Genomic DNA, 20,962 nt, shown 5'->3' on the forward strand with positions numbered 1-20,962 from the left:
CTGTTTAAGATAAAACCCATAGTAGTATTTAATAAGCTCCAGGTCGTCATTCAAATCTTACCCTTTGTTTAGCTAAGGGCCTTCATATTTAGGCCTTTAATATTTGTTCTTATCTTTCTACTATAATTCTATCAAGAATATTTTGTAAACACGTGGCAAGGACTCTTTTGATATATAAAAACGAACACTGTATGTAAATCATAAAACTCCCACAACTCAAATTTTCTAATATCTATATCTCTGCAATCTGATGATCTAAACCTATGATATTAAAACTTAGATTATTTGATCTAACAGAAATTGGAAATATCTAAGATCTATGACATCAAGGGTTGCAAAGATGATATAAAGATTAGAAAATTAGAGTTTGTGACACAGTCCCAATTCTTTTGTACAAAAAACACATGTTCTATCAACCTTGAATCATATTGATTTACTATAGTACTTGAAAACTAGATTTTTTATGAGATTTGGAGCATTTCTCGCGACCCAAGAGGCGGCTTAAGGGGTGGGAATGAGGGGACACCCCCCAATCTGGAAAAAAATGGGCTCGCAACCAGGGAGAGAGAACAGCTTCTAGACCCTTTAATTTGATTTTTAAAATTGGAATTTTAAAAAATTTCTTTAAGGAGAAGAAAATTTCGATGTGCTTCGTGTGTAATATTTTTATTTTTTATTGATAAATCATCCTTGCGTTATATTTAGATTTTTTGTGATTTAACATGAATAGAAGTTTTTTCTGTTCTCTTAAAATACTCTGTATAATTTTAAGTTTTTATATTTGTATTTGATTGCGAGACACCATAATTTGTTAAATGTTTTTATATATTAAAATGTTTATGTTTATTAAGATTATTAATAAATGTAATCCTTTTTTAGAATTTATTTCAAATGAACTAGACACACTGAGAGATTTCATTTAAACATGAATATTAAACCTGTAACTCTTCACTAAAAGATTACTAAGGCACGTTTTCTCTCTCAAAAAAAACACAAATTCTTAAAATATCCTTCCTTTTCCTTGCTCCATAAATCTGGAAGTCAGCTTGGTTTACCATAATAGAAAAATATCAATTTTCAGAAAAACATTAAAATGAAACAATCTTAAAAAAATAAAAATTAAAAAATCGAATAAAGTCGGAAATCCTCCTGGCATGGAAAACATCAATGGAGCCTGAATTGTTCAAATCTGTTTCTCTTAATAATATTTCAAATCTGAAAAAAATAACTGATAATATATTTTTATTTTAGCATTTATGTAAAAATTGTGTAAATTGAAATCATAATCATAAAAAAATTTAATTTAAAATGTTTCACAAAAATATTTATTAGAACATTTAGTTAGACTAGACTAGAATAAATGCAATTTCACATAACATGGCACATATAAAGTGATCAAATATACAGGCTGCAACCATTATGTACTTTTTTAGAGGACACACTGTACACTTTTCACAGTTCACCCTGCACATTAAACTATTTTATAACAAATCGAATTTAAATAATTACGTTAAGTATTTCGAACAATGAATTAAACATCATAGTTCCGAACATAAACAAAAACTTACAGTTTACAGTTTTCAATCAATTCTAAAATAATCAATAATTGTTTTATTTACAGTGGTGGCCCTGGACCCATTACAATTCAATGCAGATATGAAACATATAAAAACAGAAACATCAGAATATAGAACCAGAAAATCACACCAATTACTAATATCAATTCACATTTTCAATGTGTTAAAAAATCAAGTTTCACGACGGAAATTTCAGACGGGTTATGTTTATTAAAGGGGCTGAATCACAACGGTACCCTGTAAATCTTTATCGGATCAACAACGTGGAAGATATCGTCGTTTTTCTATCAGAAATCTGCAGAAACCATAATTGAAAATCATCTTTTTTAAAAGCTAAAAAAGCATACTTGATCATACAAATCTGAATCGGATATACCATTTGAAATTTCGTCTATTGTCCCTTTAAGACTAAAGTTTAAAGATTATATCGGATAACTATGAATAAATATGTAAATATGTTGATGTTGATGAAATCGAATTTTTTGAAAATTAAACAATAACAATCAGAGTAAGTATACTTGCCATCTTATATAGAAAAAAAACCCTACCAAATAATTAATAAAAATGCTAATGGAAGATGCTTGGATGGGTTAGAGAATCTAGGATTAATAGAAAAGAACATGTATAGTTCTAGGGTGGGTAGGAAAAGGCGTGCGTTGGTCTAGGGTTGGTAGAAGACGTGTTTCGCTCTAAGACGGATAGGAGGGAGCCTGTTCAGTTCTAGGACGGATAGGAGAAGACGAGTTCAGCACTAGGACGAATAGGAGAAGACGAGTTCAGCTCTAGGACGGATAGGAGGGAACGTGTTCAGCTCTAGGACGGATAGGAGAAGACATATCCGGATTTGCTTTTGCTGAAGTGTGGTAGAGTTGTATTTGGATCCTGCTGGAATACAATAGTTTTACTATTCCCTCCCATGAAGCAATGGATCTCTTCACTCACTTTCACTTTCAGGTTCTCAACTCTGAACAAAAAGTATTTTAAGGGACTTTGGACATAATTGAAGATACTGCAGTTGTATATGAGAGGAAATCAATAAATAAATGGTCATTTTAAAAAATATCTTAGGTCTCACCCTCTTATTGTAGCAAGGACAGCTATAAGCTCTCCAACTCTGTCTTCGTTCTGAGGAGAATGAAGAGAGAATACAAGATCCTTCTTATCCCGCATATGTAGGACGACTAGCTGATGGGATCCAGCTCCGCAGGTTACTCCGACTACATCGGACAGTCTGTCGGATCTCATCACCTTTCCTTTCCTGTAAAACATAAAATTAAGCAAAGCAAATAAAGCAAACTTATTGGGCTACAATCCACATATTAAAGATTCAAAGCATTTAAATTATTCTCAATAGCTTTCCAATTAAAGGAGTCGTGAATCATGATTAAAACACACAAAATAAGGGAACTGTACATTTGCTTCTGCGAACTCTAACTTTTTAATCCCTATGTCTTTGCAAAATTAAGTTGTAGGCTTTTGATATTTCAAACAATAATAGCTTTAAGATCAAATAGTAAGAATTTGATCATAGTTTTAAACCACCAGGTTGCAAAGATAAATGGACAAGAAAATCGCAGTTTGAGCGAAAACAAACAAAACTAACTAATGTGTTATTTTCCTGAAACAAACTTGTCATGTTCAATTTTTTATAAATTCCTACAGAACATATCTTTTCTGATGGTTAATACTGAGTTTAAAAGTTAGTTTAAGTTTAAGTAAGCTAATCAGTTACTCGCTATTAATGTTTTAAAACAGATTCTTGGCATCTATTTCTTTGCCTAAACCTGTCTGGTGGTTAATTCTGAGTTTAAAAGTTAGTTTAGGTTTAAGTAAGCTAATCAGGTTACTCGCTATTAATGTTTTAAAACAAATTCTTGGCATCTATTTCTTTGCCTAAACCTGTCTGATGGTTAGTTCTGATTAGGTTTAAGTAAGCTAATCAGTTCCTCGCTATTAATGTTTTAAAACAGATTCTTGACATATATTTCTTTGTCTAAACCTGTCTGCTGGTTAAAAGTACAAACCCATTGAATATTGAAATATTGAATAACTTCTCATATTGTAATTTTTTAAATAGTCTTTCCAAAGAAACAATTAACTAACATAGATATTTAATAAGGAATTTATTATTAGACTAAAACTTTAGAAGGCTGAATCACCCTTATAATCATAGGTTTCACTCTTCAAGGGGGGGGAGCTAAGCTGTATACACCCCGAAAGCATTCAAAATTTTAAAGGTCAAAATTCAGGTTACATTTAGCTAATGAAATTATAAAATTAGAATAAATGGTTTCTTTCTAACCTTGGATCCACTTTGTAAATCCAGGTCTCACTGATAATCATAAATCTATCATTCGTCTTGTTGAAATGATTCAGTTTCATAACCTAGACAACAAGATAATTATAGTTATTGATTCAACTTTAATCAAATTTAAATATGTTTAAGTTTCTAAAATGTTCACCTTAGAGGAGAATATAATATTATTTCCTCCGTCTTTAGCTCTAACTTCTTGTAGCGCTGCCTTGAACAGTGGCTCCGTGTTCTCCAGACTCAAATAGTCTCCGTACCATCTCCGTCCTGATCCCCACTCTCTCCGGTCCCGCCCCAGCAGGTCGTAAGCCAGGATTTTCCTTTGGAGCATATCACGATCCTCTGGAGGTATTCTCTTGATCACTTGATATCCTCTCCATCTTCGGTACATTGCCTGAAATATGGAAATATGTAGTTACTCGTAGAGATCTATTTTCTACTCCTGAGCTGAGATTTTAAACATAGAACCCAACCTTCAGCATTCCTTACGCTCAGGTTTTCCCTTTGGTCTACATTTAGACCCAATGATTCTAATTGTTTCTGATTTGACCATTGAGACCGCTCTGTCTGCAAAATGATCAACAAATCAGCTGATAGATCTAGATTGCCTCCGTGTAAATTTAGAAAACTCAAACTTTACATATGTATACTATTTACAGCTCTGTTCATTTTATAAATCTAGCCAATTCTAATTCCGGAGATTTCAAATGTAAAAATATTATAGTATTTACGAAATTTACGTTATTTAGCCTTCGGAGACTCAAGCCTTGAAAAGTTGAAAAACCAAGCCTATTGGGTTTTACCTCAAGTCTTCCCTAAACTCGAGTCTTGGCTTAAGCTTTACTTGGGCTTATATAGACGCTAAGACCGGGTTTACTCGGGTTTAAGGTTTTAAAATCTCAGCTCTGGTCTACTTGGATCTATTCTCTACCACTAGACTACCTTGATATGTAGTACATAGTACAAAAGTATACTTGTTTACTGACCTGAAACTTGTTTGCAGTATGTTTGAGTGCTCTGGGTGGTGCAGGCCATTCAAGTGATGATCCGTAATCTTTCATACTCTTAACATTTCTAAACAATGTATTGTTAAATTCAAATTATTCATAATTGTTCTGAAAGATATTCTTAGCAAAATGTAATAAATAAGTAAAAAAGTATCTGGGACAATTGTCAGAGCTTATCTAGATGTTTACCTGAAGGTGGTGTTCAGAGAGTTTATGTATGATCTCATCTTAAACTTCCTGTATCTTCTCCAGANCGCCGTTTACCCGCGCTTGGTCTTAATTTACGATTTAGCTATTTTTCACTATAAAAGTGACCTACTTAACTTAGAATCTCAAAATCAAGCTAAGCACATTTCCGTGGTTCTCCCGAGTTCCCCAAACAAAATTTGAGACAAATCTTTCCTGGGATTCATGAGTTATGATCGGACATCCAAAAAAAAAAACAGAATTACAACTTTATTTATAGACAAAAGAGTTAGACATTTTTAATTGTGTTGAATTGATATAGGGATTACAAAATTAGAGTCTGTAGCAAATACTCAACTCCTGTCTCCGGCAGCTGTTCACTTCTTTTCTTTCGTAGTCAAACCGTTTATTTGATCGTAAGGCATAAGACCAAGTTTTAATTCGTCTTAAAGGGACTATAAGCGTAGTTTTAACTGACCATCTTTATGCAAATATAGCAACGTCCGATTCACAACGGTGCCATTGAAACCTTTATCTGATCAATAATGTGAAAGACATTGTAGTTTTTATAGAGTGTTTAACTCTGATGATTCTTATAAGTTTTCCTGCAGTAGAAACGCACATATTTGTAAAGAATTCACAATTTAAAAAAGATCAGTTTTTAAAACTATAAACAATAATATATAATAATCTAATTCATTTTTAACCAAACAAAACTTTTAAAGGTACTACTGTAAATTTAAAGATGAGATGAAAATACCTTTGTTGTTCAAGTTTGAAAAGTGTTGACGGAGATCTGATAAAAATCTTAGTTTTCCCAAAAGTGACGTCATTCAGGAGACCCTTATCTTCCAATAAAACCTAGAAATAAGTTTTATTTACAAGAAATTTTAATAAGATAAGAGTGAACCGTGCATATTTTATGGAATGATGTAAATGTAATATGTATGTTACATATTTGCAATGCACGTTAAACTAAAGTAAATTGCATTTAAGATTGAACACTTACATGTTTTCAATCATAACTCCTCTTTTTGAAAAGCTATTAAAAAGGACAGACCGGCTATGTAAGGTAGTTGAACTGAGTATGCAATTTTGTGGACAAATTCTTTGGGATTCATGTGAGTTTGAGCGCAGAGTCGACGTTTAAAATCGTACTTTTGGGTGGATACGTTTTCAGAATTTTTTATAATTATTGAATAACGACGACATAAAATGTAAACAAAATTCTACAGTAAATTAATTAGTTGTTTAGGAACAGGTTGAGAAAATAAAAATTAATCATATCATCGAATTTCATTATTTTGAACGTCGACTATGCACTCAAACTTAGTAATTATTCATCGTGGAAACGTTCGTCTCAAGTGACTCTTAAAGAATTTGTCCACAACACAATATACTCAGTTTAATTTCTAAAATGTAACCGGATATATCTTTCTCATACTCGTGCGTAAAATGAAAACTAGAGGTCACAAAGTTGAATCAATAATGTCACATTAATTTGTCCTTTTCCTTCTTTCTAGTTCAGTGGGATTATATGCTTACATGTGGATTTTAAAAACATATAAAAATATTTAAATATACCATCTATATATAAATTTGGCTTGTCTGTCTGGGTGTTTGTCTGTTTGTTTGTATCCAATAAACGTCAAAACGGCTGAACCGATCGGGCCCAAAATTTTGTGGGACTATAGGGACCCCAGGGAAGGTTTATGAATGATCAAAATTTTAAATATTTGTCTCCATCAAAATTCGATCTTCATTAATTTTTTTAAAATTTTGAAAATCCACGAAAATTTTTGTGAAAATCCGTGAATTATTTTTGTTTTGTTTTATAATATGTGAAATTGATATAAACAATGAACAAAATGTTTAAATACTAAATTTACTTATTCTTCATATTAAAGAAACCGATAACTTGCTTTGCTACAAATTCAAATTATTAAATTCCCATATCTTTATTTATTATTTATTATATATCTTTATTTATTCTGAGACCTTTAACGTTTCAATCTTTGACTATTTGATCAAGCACAATTAATAAATTGAAAAATCAAAGGGTTACAACATCAGGTAGCAAAGATATAAGGATTTGAGTTTCTAGCGATTATTCACTTAACTTTTCGATTTAAAACTTGAACAAAATGTACCTTTGTTCCCTCTTCATCGTTTCCTTCTTTAAAGTTTGGCCAGGTGAACCTCGAGATCATCTTGTATCTCCTAAATTCATATTTAAAATAACTATTTTATTTTAATCATTTAATTATAGTCAGAACTGATCGTACACAGATTAATTTAATTCCTGTTTAGAAGTAGTCACTACCCTGCAGCCGGATAACTTGAATTAAGGATAAGGAAAGCATTTATCGTCAATTTTTAAAAAGCCCTCATTGGATATCGAGATTAACGATACTCCATAAAAAGTTTTTACATCTGAAAAATGAAGGTAAATAGAGGTTGGGACTTTAGTGTATAGTACTATAGTACCTTTTATCATTAATCTTGGAAAGTTTAGTTTTTGTTTAATAACCTTTCGGTTATTTTAAGAATAAATTAAATTTTTAGATTTTTATAATATTTTCTTTTCTATGTAAGGACGGTTTACCTGAGAAATCTCCAGTACTCTTGTCTGTATGCGAACCCGGCTCTACGGACACGAACATTCTCAATCAGACCAAGATAACTAACCTAAACAGATCACTTACCTAAACAGATAACTAACCTAAACAGATGACTAACCTAAACAGATAACTAACCTAAACAGATAACTAACCTAAACAGATAACTAACCTAAACAGATGACTAACCTAAACAGATAACTAACCTAAACAGATAAATAACCTTAACAGATAACTAACCTGAACAGAAAACTAACTTAACAGATAACTAACCTAAGCAGGTAACTAATCTAAACAGATAACTAACCTAAAAAGATAACTCATCTAAACAGATAAATAACCTATACTGATATCTAACCTATACAGATAACTAACCTAAATAGATAACTAACCTAAATAGATAACTAACCTATACAGATAACTAACCTATACATATAAATAACCTAAACAAATAACTAACCTAAGCAGATAAATAACCTATACTGATATCTAACCTATACAGATAACTAACCTAAACAGATGACTAACCTAAACAGATAACTAACCTAAACAGATAAATAACCTTAACAGATAACTAACCTAAACAGAAAACTAACTTAACAGATAACTAAACTAAGCAGGTAACTAATCTAAACAGATAACTAACCTAAAAAGATAACTTATCTAAACAGATAAATAACCTATACTGATATCTAACCTATACAGATAACTAACCTAAATAGATAACTAACCTAAATAGATAACTAACCTATACAGATAACTAACCTAAACAGATAACTAACCTAAACAGATAACTAACCTATACAGATAACTAACCTAAACAGATAACTAACCTAAACAGATAACTAACCTAAACAGATAACTAACCTAAACAGATAACTAACCTAAAGAGATAAGTAACCTAAACCTAACCTAAACAGATAACTATTCTAAACAGATAAATAAACTAAACAGATAACTGACCTACACAGATAACTAACCTAAACAGATAACTAACCTAAAACAGATAACTATTCTAAACAGATAACTAACCTAAACAGATAACTAACCTAAACAGATAACTAACCTAAACAGATAACTAACCTAAACAGATAACTATTCTAAACAGATAACTGACCTAAACAGATAACTAACCTAAACAAATAGTTAACCTAAACAGATAACTGCCCTAAACAGATAACTAACCTATACAGATAACTACTTTAAATCACAGTTTCAAATACACCTACGGAACTCTTCCAAACCTACCTGATGCTCAACAAGCTTCTGATCGAATAAAATTGGACTCTTCGCGTCATTGGGTTTAATACATCTCACGTAGTAGGGTTCCTGGTTACAATTATATTCATTTTTAGCTACAAACTCAGATATATAAAATTATTGAACGACTAAAATTCTTACCACCTTTTGACCATTATTACCAACCTATGATTCCTCCAACATGGGAACATTATTTTAATTAACGTCCCATGGGAAAATTAAGCAAAATTGCCACCAGCTCTGCGAAGTTTGCGCATTTTAATCTCAAAAAGCGATAAAATTCTGAACAACAAATGTTTTGTTAAATAAAAATTTGACTTAGCTGTTGGTCTTGTGAACGAAGTATAGTAAAATTTCCTTAATTTTCCTGTTAAGTAGTTTAAAATTATTAAAAACAATAAATGAAAGAGATTTTATAACAAGGAATAATAAAATTGTCATAGGACAGTAAAACCAATTTAGAAATCCAGCACTTTAAATTAGATTAGATTTTACGGCCAGGTTGACATTAAAGAGGTAGGTTAAACCCTATAGGAGTCGACAAGAAAACAGGTAGGTTTAAGAATATAATTCCTTAGACTGAAGAGTTTTCATGAGAGCAAGCATTGAGTTCTTGAACAGTGTTCCAGCAGTCTGGGGTCTCTTGGTAGTCTGAAATATTCACACATTTTACGAAAAGGAATTTCATGATTAACCCTATTCCTGCTGGGGGGGGGGGTCAATTTGACCACCCCCCTGTAGTTTTTTTTACATAACTCAAAAAGTATTGGTCTGAGGCTGTTGAAATTTTCTGACTTTTCCTACATACCCAAAGCCTTTCCTTTAGGCCTAAAACCGGGCTTTAATACTAACTGCCTGAGTCCTCAGGCACACTGCCTGAATGACTGCCTGAATGATTAAAATTCAGGTTATTTAAAATTTCGTAAAATTTTTGCATATTTGAAATGGCATGGTCAAGGGCTTTTCAAAAATGTATAATTTTTCATTTTTTGAACAAATTTTTTTTGCAAACATTTTTACTATATAACTGGATTTTGCGATAAAAAATACAATTTTGCAAATTTGCAAATTTTTTTGCAGATTCTAAAAGTAGAGCACAAGAGCTTTCCAATGATGTATCATTTGTCATATTTGGACATCAAACATGGGATTTAGAGGGGGGTCAAATTGACCCCCCAGCATATCCTGGTTTTCAAGTACCCCAGCATAGATAGGGTTAAAGATATTTCATGCACCATTGAACCACAAATACTCGGCCAATGGCATCTTTTTCTTTTTAGATTTTCAGGTAAAACGAGAAAAAATGTTTATTATGTGAGTCATTTTAAGCACTATTTCTGTCAATTTTTGTGATAGCTTAAGATATATTTTGTAATACGATAATAGCTAAAAATATATTTTGTAATACGATAATAGCTAAAAATATATTTTGTTATACGATAAAAGCTAAAGATATATTCTTTAATACGATAATAGCTAAAATATATTTTTAAATACGATAATAGCTAAAGAAATATTTTGTAATACGATAATAGCTAAAGATATATTTTGTAATACGATAATAACTAAAATATATTTTGCAATACGAGAATAGCTAAAATTATATTTTGCAATACGATATAGCTAAAAATATATTCTGTAATACGATAATAGCTAAAGATATATTTTGAATAGACTTTCAACGTAAAATTTGTAAAAAACATGATTTTTTGTAGATATTGATTTTTCTTTTTGTACAAATACAAATATTCTACTGTTTTCCTTAAAGGGAGTGACCGGCTATGTAAGGTAGTTGAACTGAGTATGCAGTGTTGTGGAAAGCTTCTTTTGGATTCATTTGAGACATATTAAACTTTTTAAAGATCTGTAAATCCTGAGTTTGAGCGCAAATTCGACGTTCAAAACTCCTACTTTGGGGGTGGATACGTTTTCAGAATTAGTTTTTTTAAATTATTAAATAACGACAACGAAAAATAAAGTAAAAATCATTAAGTAGTCTAATTAGATGGTTAGTAACATATTTCTCAAAAGAAATTTGTCAATAAATCAACGCTCAAATCGATTATTTCGTTTTCATTATTCTATTGAATTTCTAATTTTCTTTGAATTTATTCGCAGATTTCTTCAAATTCTTCAAATGTCGTCTTTTCAATAATAGGTCTAGAAAATCTGCTAAAATCTTTGTAAATAATGAGAAACCAAAATGATGAAAAAATAGAAAATAATAATTGAACAAGATTACTTATTTTCGATGAAAAGATTAATTTTTATTTTCTCAACATGTTCCTATACATGACGTCTGTAGTTTATTGTAGAACTTTTTTACATTTTATGTCGACGTTATTTAATAATTTAAAAAAAACTAATTTTGAAAACGTATCCACCCCGAATGTAGGAGTTTTGAACATCGAATTTGCGCTCAAACTCAGGATTTACAGATCTTTAAAACGTTTAATTTCTCTCAAATGAATCCGAAACGAAACTTTCCACAACACTGCATACTCAGTTCAACTACCTTACATAGCCGGTCACTCCCTTTAAGTTAAAAAATTCTTTGAATAAAATGTTAAACCTTGGTGATATGCTCTGCTCCCTCCGGCCACATACTTCTTAATGTTTTATTCTTTGAATTCCAGAGCATTCTCTTCAAATCTTGGAACAGGGTGTCCCGGTTCTTCTCAATAAATCCTAAATAAAAAAACTGTTAAACTTAAATTTTCTTATTCCTTTAATCTTTACAACCTGATGTTGAGTAGACCTTTGATATTTCAAACTTTAACCTCTGTTAGATTAGTTAGCTCAAATTTTGAAATATCAAAGGTTTACACCATTATTAGAACCATTAGATTGTAAAAGTAAAAAATAAAATAAAAAATCTTAAAAATCATGAGTCCGACATTTTCTAAGATATTCAAAAAACTAAGTTTCCATTTTATTCCAAAATTCACCTGAGATAGTGTAGACTACATCTCCTGCATAATGTTTAATCAGGAAATTCTCCGCGTGTCCCAGTAGCTTGTTCATAGGGTCCAACCTAGATATTATTTTATATATTAAAGGGATTGTTTAGATATTCAGATAATGGGGGAGATGCCAATTATTTTATGTTATTTTTTTGTTTGTAAGATTTCTTTAAGTTTCCTTAAAATGTCAATTTTTACAAAAATCTAAAATATTTTCAACTTTTCAGAAAGGAAACCTTAATACTCGCAAAAAGATTATTTTTCTAATCCTTATATTTTTGCAACATAATTTGATAGACCTTTAGACATTTAAATTTATCCAATCAAATAGTCAAAGTTTGAAATATAAAGAGTTTTCATCACCAGGTTGCAAAGATGTATTTATTAGAAAATTATAGTTTATGGTGTCGAGTAATCAATTTTTTTCATTGTTTTTTTCATTATTTCATTATTTTGAATCCCTCCCCTGTTAACTTCAGTGTGTATACCTCCTACTGGAGTAGTGTTTGTGATCCTTGAGCTTCTGATCCATCTCCTCCAGGAGCAGAGAATCTGTAACCTTTCCAACAGTCAGGCAAGCTTCATCCAGTAGGGATATTATACCCTTGTGGGGCTGATCTAGAAATATATTCTAGTAAGGATATTATACCCTTGTGGGGCTGATCTAGAAATATATTCAATGAGGGATATTATACCGTTGTAGGGCTGATCTAGAAATATATTCTAACAAGGATTTTATACCCTTGTGAGGCTGATCTAGAAATATATTCAATGAGGGATATTATACCCTTGTGGGGCTGTTCTAGAAATATATTCTAATAAGGAAATTATACCCTTGTGGGGCTGATCTAGAAATATATTCTAGTAAGGATATTATACCCTTGTGGGGATGATCTAGAAATATATTCAAGTAAGGATATTATACCCTTGTGGGGCTGATCTAGAAATATATTCTAGTAAGAATATTATACCCTTGTGGGGTTGATCTATAAATATATGCGATATAATCTTTAAAAAATATCAGAAAAATTCGTTAAAATTAAATTTGAAAATGTCTTAATCTTTAAATTCCCTTCCTACAAATAATTCGGTTCAATATGTTAAGTCTTTGAACGTCATTAAGTTTTAACAGTAATTGTGTACATATCAATCATGTGCTAGAAAGGCCAATGTTTAATTTCTAATCTCGCAAATATAAAAGATAAAAAAGAAATCTGAGTGAAGTCATCAAAAATAAAAATTTAAACTAATAAGCCGACATTTTCTCATATTATCAAAGTACTCGATGTTACCTATAAGCTGACATATTGTCATATTATCAAAGTACTCGATGTTACCTATAAGCTGACATATTGTCATATTATCAAAGTACTCGATGTTACCTATAAGCTGACATATTGTCATATTATCAAAGTACTCGATGTTACCTATAAGCTGACATATTGTCATATTATCAAAGTACTCGATGTTACCTATAAGCTGACATATTGTCATATTATCAAAGTACTCGATGTTACCTATAAGCTGACATATTGTCATATTATCAAAGTACTCGATGTTACCTATAAGCTGACATATTGTCATATTATCAAAGTACTCGATGTGTTCCCACTGAATGCCCTCACTCATATACTCCTGTTGTTGCTGCTGTAGAACCAGTTCTAAAGAAAACAGTCAAATTGTCAAATCATTCGATTCTCTCACGTTGCACGGCAAAAAGTCTATTTTTAATTTGTACCCTAACATGTTCTATTAATTTTTCCCTTAAAAGCACCTTTTATCTATTCCTAATTATCCATAGCCGTGGTTATCGTGCTCCAGATAAGAATTCGTCGATCAAAAGCACGCACAAATGGACGGAATACCAGCCATTATTCTACTCTATTCTATCAGAATGTTCGAAAAATCGAACAGTCTTCGGTACTCTAGAGTTTAAAGGTCCATCATCCTTGTAAGCGTGCTTTGATAACAATGTCGATATATAAATTCAGGATTCTAAGATCTCATTTCTCTTTCAGTTTAATTTTAAACACGTGCTGGTATAACATTTTGAATAACTATTTAAACTTTAAAAAACACATTTCTAAACTTTCATAAATAGTTAAATTACCCTGAATTTATGTTGTTTTACAATTTATACAAATGGACGACATCTAAAGTTAAACTTCCAAAAGTTTACTCAGAAGGGTCGCCTCTGTATTGAATACAAGTATCTAAGCATTAATAATGGAGATATTTTTGTTATTCCGACTGAAAAATCCTGGTTCCGTACCTATGAAAAGTTGTTGTAACTTCTCATTACAGTAGTTGATACAGAACTGTTCGAAGCTGTTGGATCCAAATATCTCGAACCCGTAAATATCCAGAACTCCTATCACGGTAGAGTTGGGGACGTATGCCTAGACAACAAATATAGAATGAAAAATTTATAAACAAAACTATGAAGTAAAATTTTAAATATATGGATGACGATACTTCATAGAGAAAACGACTGCATAGAATGTATTCATGATTCCCTGCAGCTGTAAACTTTGATTCTTTCTTTAATAATCCTTTAGTTTACCACTAAAAAGCTGTTGTTAACTTGAGGCAAAAACACACACTATACCCTTTAATCTTATCGTTGTATTCAAAAGGTTTCCGGTCGTTATAAACATCTCATCCTTTGCGGGTAACCCTGTAGTTTGTACACACACAAAAATAATCTAAGGCTGCAGATATATCTGCTCGAAATAAGATTGATAGAAACGCAATTACGAGAAATATTACTAACTAAATTGCATCCAGTTAACACCGCCCACCAAAACACTGTTACAGCAGGGTGGTTTATTGTCCAGATTCCTGTTTTTCATTATTGCCAGGGNGGGGGGGGGGTATGAACACATGTCCTACATTTTCTAGGTGAAACTGGACACTTTGTAAATTTAAAATTTGCTGAAAATTGAACCTTCTCAATATACAATTTACAGTGCAACAAGATAAAGATAAATTATGAATTAAAAGCCTTAAATCCATGTTCCGTTGGCTTATTGGTCATAAATTCTTGTTTTTACAACTCTTTTTAAATTATACTTTTCAAATTCAAACTTTCTTGTCTTTTAATCATTTTGTATTTTTTAGGTCTGCAAATGACAAAACATATTAAAAGGTAAGACCGAATAGATTGAGTTTTATATTAAGCCCTCCCCTAATGGATTGTTTTTAGTCGAGAGTAAAATATGCTGTTTTTTCGTCTTTTAACCACTATATACAATATCTAAAAAATAAATTAAGAATCAAGATAAGTATTAAAAGGAGATGCGAAGCGCTCTGAATAATTGTTAATGTAGAAAAAAATAAACCTGATTAGTAGAAGGATCAATAGCCGAGTTAACCTGCCCTACTATCCAGGAGAATAAACGATCATACAGAGCCTGAACATGATAAATAGAGGATCATATAGAGCCTAAACATGATAAATAGACGATCATACAGAGCCTAAACATGATAAATAGAGGATCATACTGAGCCTAAACATGATGAATAGAGGATCATACAGAGCCTAAACATGATAAAAAGACGATCATACAGAGCCTAAACATGATAAATAGAGGATCATACTGAGCCTAAACATGATGAATAGAGGATCATACTGAACATGAACATGATAAATAGACGATCATACAGAGCCTAAACATAATAAATAGACGATCATACAGAGCCTGAACATGATAAATAGACGATCATACAGAGCCTGAACATGATAAATAGACGATCATACTGAGCCTAAACATGATAAATAGACGATCATACAGAGCCTAAACATGATAAATAGATGATCATACAGAGCCTGAACATGATAAATAGATGATCATACAGAGCCTGAACATGATAAATAGATAATCATACAGAGCCTAAACATGGTAAATAGACAATTATACAAAGCCTAGACATTATGAATAGACGATCATACAGAGCCTGAACATGATAAATAGACGATCATACAAGGTATAAACATGATAAATCGACGATCATACAAGGTATAAACATGATAAATAGACGATGAACATAATTAACATAAGTAAAATACATATTTAGGATAGAATAGAATACAAATAAGGTTCGTGATGAGGAGAAATTAAAAGAAAGATTATGATGAGAACTTGAGATTTGAGATAAGCTAGAGACAGGTTCAATTGTCGGGTTAGCAGGAAGTGAAACTGATCCTTGTGAACCCATAACTAGAGAATTACGGAAATTTGGGAACGAAACGTGAAACATGCACAGATAGGATCAGTACCCGGAGATACTAAGATTTCAATACATCCTTCAAGAGAGAAATCATAATTAATTTGTGAAAATACCTTCGCAAGTGCGTCACGTCCTACTCCGGCATCCTTCTCATTATGAATCTTCCTCACAACCTCTCCACTAGCAGCTATAACACGACCAGTTAAACTATCCTTGAGCTCATCCGTCCCAACCTCCAGGAGGGAAGAGATCGTGTTTACGATGTTCTCCTGCTTGATCACAGTTCCCTCGTCCTCCTGCAAATACAGGGTAATCAGTTTTCATATCGTTATATTTAAAAAGTTTTAGGTCGTCATTAACGTTTCAACCTTTGTGGGTAACCCTGTAGTAATATTATCGATACTTTATATTTTAGTATTATTTTATATTTTGCGTAGTATTATTTAATTTTTAAACAATTAAATTAGCATGTTTCCGGTTGTAGATAACAGTAATATATAATACAAGAACCAGCTGTATACATATATAATCCAGAGATAAGAGAGTAAATCAATTGAACCCTATGATATGCGATAATTTCTAGGTTCTATTGTGTACAAGTACTGTACACGACCAATCAGCAGACATCTGTATTCAGGGATATTTAAGGATTCTTTGGATTCGAAATAAAAAATATTCAAAAATAGACACAATTCATAAATTTTATGTTTCATGTTAAAAAATTGGAGTATTTCTTTAAAAATTGTAAAACTTAACCCCTGAAAGGGTATTATTTGCAACAAGTGGCCGTTAGATGGTTGTCAAAAAACCTTTCATGGAACTGTAGCATGGCGTGCCAGGACACTTTAGGCCTATCCAGGTAGAGCATGTGAGCAGTCTGGTTAGTCTGTGATATAATCAAACAAAATATTTCTTTCCTCTATGTCCAATCCAACCTAACCTAATAAAATCCAATATTTACAATGTACAATTACAAATAAGGTTGTCATTGATCTTTTAATCAAATTTTGGTATTCATTTGTCAATCTGCTTTTACATGCATGATCCTGAAAACATTAATCACAAATAAATTTACTACATAAAACCAAAATTGTCGAAATCTGAACAAAGGCTTAAAAACTTCTACTTTCTATCGTTTTTTATTAATTCCGACTTGATCATTTTTTTAATCTATCGATTGATAACATCCCTTGCAAAAATATGCATATATAAACATATTGTACGTTGTGTATGTAAAGTGTGTATGCTAGTGCACAAATGCTGTAGGTATTTTGCATCTACTAAGGAGTAATTCTTAAATACGTGTTTACAACGTGTTGAATAGGTTTTATTCAGTGCAGGAGAATAGGAGAGGATTTTTGGTTCAGTGATTCCATTATTTTTTGCATTTGTTAGAACTAGTTGAGCTAGGAGGAGAGACTGAGGGTTGGAGAGTGAGCACACAGTTTTATTCTTACTTCAAATTTAGTTTGTTTTAAAGATAACACTATCTAAAAACCGGACTTCTAAAGCAAAATCTAAGCTTGAAGTTTTTAATATCTAATAATTTGTTTGATCTATTTGAATAATAAATCATGAAAATATTGTGTGCATAAAGTATAGAGCGTAACGATGCCGGTTAATCTAGTGGTCTATCTTACTTACAAATCTAAACTTTACTAAAGCTGACTATCTGAGCTATCTATCTATCTCCTGTTTCCTATTTTGCTAGATTTTTCACATTTTAAAATTTTTATAGAAAATATGCCCCATCAAACATAACTCGAATAATTATGTCTATTTGTGAGGGATGTCTTGGAACTAATTCTGAAAACAGAAACTAAACTTTTTTTGTGTTTAGAATAAAGAAACTATTTATTTCATATCAGAGAAATGTTTTGAACGAAAACCATGTGTCTGGCCTTAATTAGATATGTTAAAATATTAACACTTTAATAAACTTTTGCTCATTTTATTTCCAGATATAAAAATAATATCTATGAAATTAAAAGAATTTTTTTTACTTTTTTTGTGATCCAAAGTAGGCCTTGATTCTCTGAAAACATAAAACTTTGGTTTACTATGGTCCTAGGTTTTCTTTTACACTTTTTTCATCCCAAGCTAAATTTACTTTGGTTCAATGTTAAGTTAATTTTCTCCGGAACTAAATAAAGTTATTTCCACTTGATCCTCGGTCTATATCTGAGTATACCTAGATACTTGTTTATTCTGGTTCAAGCGTTCCGCTTCTCAATTCTCTTTAATCCTATATCCTTGGAATTGAATTTACAAAAATCACGCTTCAATGAGTTTTCTTATTCAATCTGTTTTTTTAGATAAAACTTATTCATAACTTTTTTCATCGAATTTTTTTTGCATTAAATTCTTTTTAAAGTTTTTATAATTTTTAAATATTAAATTGCATTAGGTTCATTTCGGTCTGAGGGCAAAAGATACAGGAATTGAATTCTTTTATAATCCCTATATCTTAGGAACCTGATGGTGTAAAGCTTTTATACTTCAAAGTTAGATTATTTGATCTGATTTATAATTTGTAATATTTAAGGTCTACGACATTGGGTAAATTTAGCAAAGATATAGAAATTACAGAGTTTGTGGCAAAGACTCATTTTCTCTTTAACTGAGTTTATTCCACTGCAGCCCGGACATGCTTAACTCTAGTTAGTTTCACGTGTAGGACATAAAGAGCTAAATCTGTCGTGACTAGATCCCAGTTCTACCTCATACCTTGGTTTAGTAGTATAAATGTTGCTAAAGGGACTGTACACGTACTTTCAAGTAAATCCGCAAGTAATTTCTATAGATAAACTGCAAAACGGAAATCATCTATTTTAAGATAGAAAAACGAGAATATCTTTATAATTTTTGCTCAAACGAACGTTATAAGGCCAGGTACTGTCGTGAATTGTGTATGCAACTATTTAAATGAAAGGTCATTTACGCCTCCAGTCTCTTTAAGTACAAGTTGTAAATTCAATTGTTCAAGTTTAAGGTTTAAATTAGGAATCCTCACGCTCTGGGTTCAATACTGTCTCTATTGTCCAGATATAATTTAAACCCTGATCACTGAATATACAATATTCATTATTCCATCTCATTACAATTCTAAATACAACTTCAAGTAACTAGGTCACTAAGTTATATTTATATGAAAAAAAGTCATATTGCATTGTATTTCTGTCTAACAAAAGCATCCTTCCTCGTACGTACTATCAAATGACCCTAGTGCCTTAGAACTGAAATGAACTAAACTGAACTAAACTGAACTGAACTGAACTGAACTGAACTGAACTGAACTGATATACTTACGAGGAAGGATGCTTTTGGACACCGGAAATACAGTGTGAAAAACTGATTAAAAAATTAATTAAATAATTTACAGGTTTTTTTCTTAAAAAATCCATAACGTTTGCACAAACTCTTTATTTTAAACCTTTAATCATAATTCACTAAAACCGTTTAAACCGTTCATATATTTAGACAACCTGATAAATAAATGGATAGAAAAATAGATGGATAGATATATAGATAAATAGATGGAAAATAGAGATAGATAGATTGATAGATAGATTGATAGTTGGATAGATTGATAAATACATAGATATTTGGATAGCCAAATAGCGAGATATATAGATAGATAGATAGATGGATAAATAGATAAATATATATATTGATAGAAAGATAAATATATGGATAAATAGATGGATATATAAATAGATAGATATATGGATGAATATATAGGTGGATAGATAGATGGATATATATAAATATATATATATATATATAGATGAATAGATAGATAGATAAATAGATAGAAAGATAGAGATAGTTACAGATAAATATTAGATAGAATGAAAGACCGACCGGCAGACAAACATAGATATATAGATATATGAAGATAAATATTAATGTGGAGGTGATAATAAATATAATGGTAAATGTAAACCTTACTTAACCATCAAATTATTCAATGGTTCCTACAACCCGGAGAAATCAAGGATAAGAGATAAATCATTAAGAAGATATATAAACCCGGGAGTAAATGGGTTTCTTAGTTTCTTCCTGCAGGATTCAATAAGAGTATCTTCGACTAAGTTAAAGGTTAGATAAATACCAGGAGGGATGGAATCATAAAATAAGAGTATATTCGACTAGAGTTAAAGGTTAGATAAATACCAGGAGGGATGGAATCATAAAATAAAGATCCAGGGTTTAACAGTAGAATCAAATATCAGTAGTAAACTGAAGAATGAATGAAGGGAAGGAAAGATCCAGGGTTTAGATGTAGAATCAAATATAAGTAGTAAACTGAAGAATGAATATAAGGAAGGAAAGATCCAGGGTTTAACAGTAGAATCAAATGAGTATATTCGACTAGAGTTAAAGGTTAGATAAATACCAGGAGGGATGGAATCATAAAATAAGAGTATATTCGACTAGAATTAAAGGTTAGATAAATACCAGGAGGGATGGAATAATAAAATAAGAGTATATTCGACTAGACTTAAAGGTTAGATAAATACCAGGAGGGATGGAAGGCTCAGTAACATTTTGCCTAGTACAAGTTCGCCTAGTACACTTTCGCCTAGTACACTTTCGCCTAGTTCAAGTTCGCCTAGATAACATTTTGCCTAGATAAAATTTTGCCTAGACAACATTTCGCCTAGATAACATTTTGCCTAGATAACATTTTTCCTAGATAACATTAGAGATTAATTTTCGCCTAGATTAACATTCTTCAAATTAACCAGCTTTTGGAACAAAAAAAATACGCAATTTTTACTATAAAAATTTCACAATTTTTTTTGTA

At 31.2% G+C, this 20,962-nt stretch overlaps 2 protein-coding genes across 2 annotated transcripts in view; both read right to left on the reverse strand.

Moving 5' to 3' along the window:
- Positions 1–1,302: 1,302 nt before the first annotated feature.
- The window catches only part of LOC111695243 (unconventional myosin-Id), a 32,101-nt gene continuing 12,441 nt past the window's right edge, over positions 1,303–20,962 (reverse strand). The window contains exons 8-25 of the mRNA XM_023464475.1: positions 16,266–16,448; positions 15,264–15,335; positions 14,195–14,321; positions 13,485–13,583; positions 12,411–12,540; positions 11,908–11,993; positions 11,532–11,647; positions 9,533–9,610; positions 8,948–9,028; positions 7,687–7,769; positions 7,232–7,301; positions 5,814–5,942; positions 5,085–5,155; positions 4,875–4,962; positions 4,040–4,282; positions 3,880–3,962; positions 2,653–2,835; positions 1,303–2,541 (exon numbers count right to left, since the gene is read on the reverse strand). Of these exons, the coding sequence (XP_023320243.1) occupies positions 2,391–2,541; positions 2,653–2,835; positions 3,880–3,962; positions 4,040–4,282; positions 4,875–4,962; positions 5,085–5,155; positions 5,814–5,942; positions 7,232–7,301; positions 7,687–7,769; positions 8,948–9,028; positions 9,533–9,610; positions 11,532–11,647; positions 11,908–11,993; positions 12,411–12,540; positions 13,485–13,583; positions 14,195–14,321; positions 15,264–15,335; positions 16,266–16,448 (2,073 nt within the window). The 3' untranslated portion in view covers positions 1,303–2,390. The remainder of the gene's footprint in view (positions 2,542–2,652; positions 2,836–3,879; positions 3,963–4,039; positions 4,283–4,874; positions 4,963–5,084; positions 5,156–5,813; positions 5,943–7,231; positions 7,302–7,686; positions 7,770–8,947; positions 9,029–9,532; positions 9,611–11,531; positions 11,648–11,907; positions 11,994–12,410; positions 12,541–13,484; positions 13,584–14,194; positions 14,322–15,263; positions 15,336–16,265; positions 16,449–20,962) is intronic.
- On the reverse strand, positions 12,550–13,478 carry LOC111695228 (uncharacterized). The gene is made up of 2 exons (XM_023464457.1): positions 13,215–13,478; positions 12,550–12,862 (listed from the first exon to the last, which is right to left on the reverse strand). The coding sequence occupies exons 1-2, from the start codon at positions 13,459–13,461 to the stop codon at positions 12,771–12,773; spliced, it is 339 nt and encodes a 112-aa protein (XP_023320225.1). The 5' UTR covers positions 13,462–13,478; the 3' UTR covers positions 12,550–12,770.

This window comes from Eurytemora carolleeae, unplaced genomic scaffold (assembly GCF_000591075.1).
Source record: "Eurytemora carolleeae unplaced genomic scaffold, Eaff_2.0 scaffold189, whole genome shotgun sequence".
NCBI lineage: Eukaryota > Metazoa > Arthropoda > Copepoda > Calanoida > Temoridae > Eurytemora > Eurytemora carolleeae.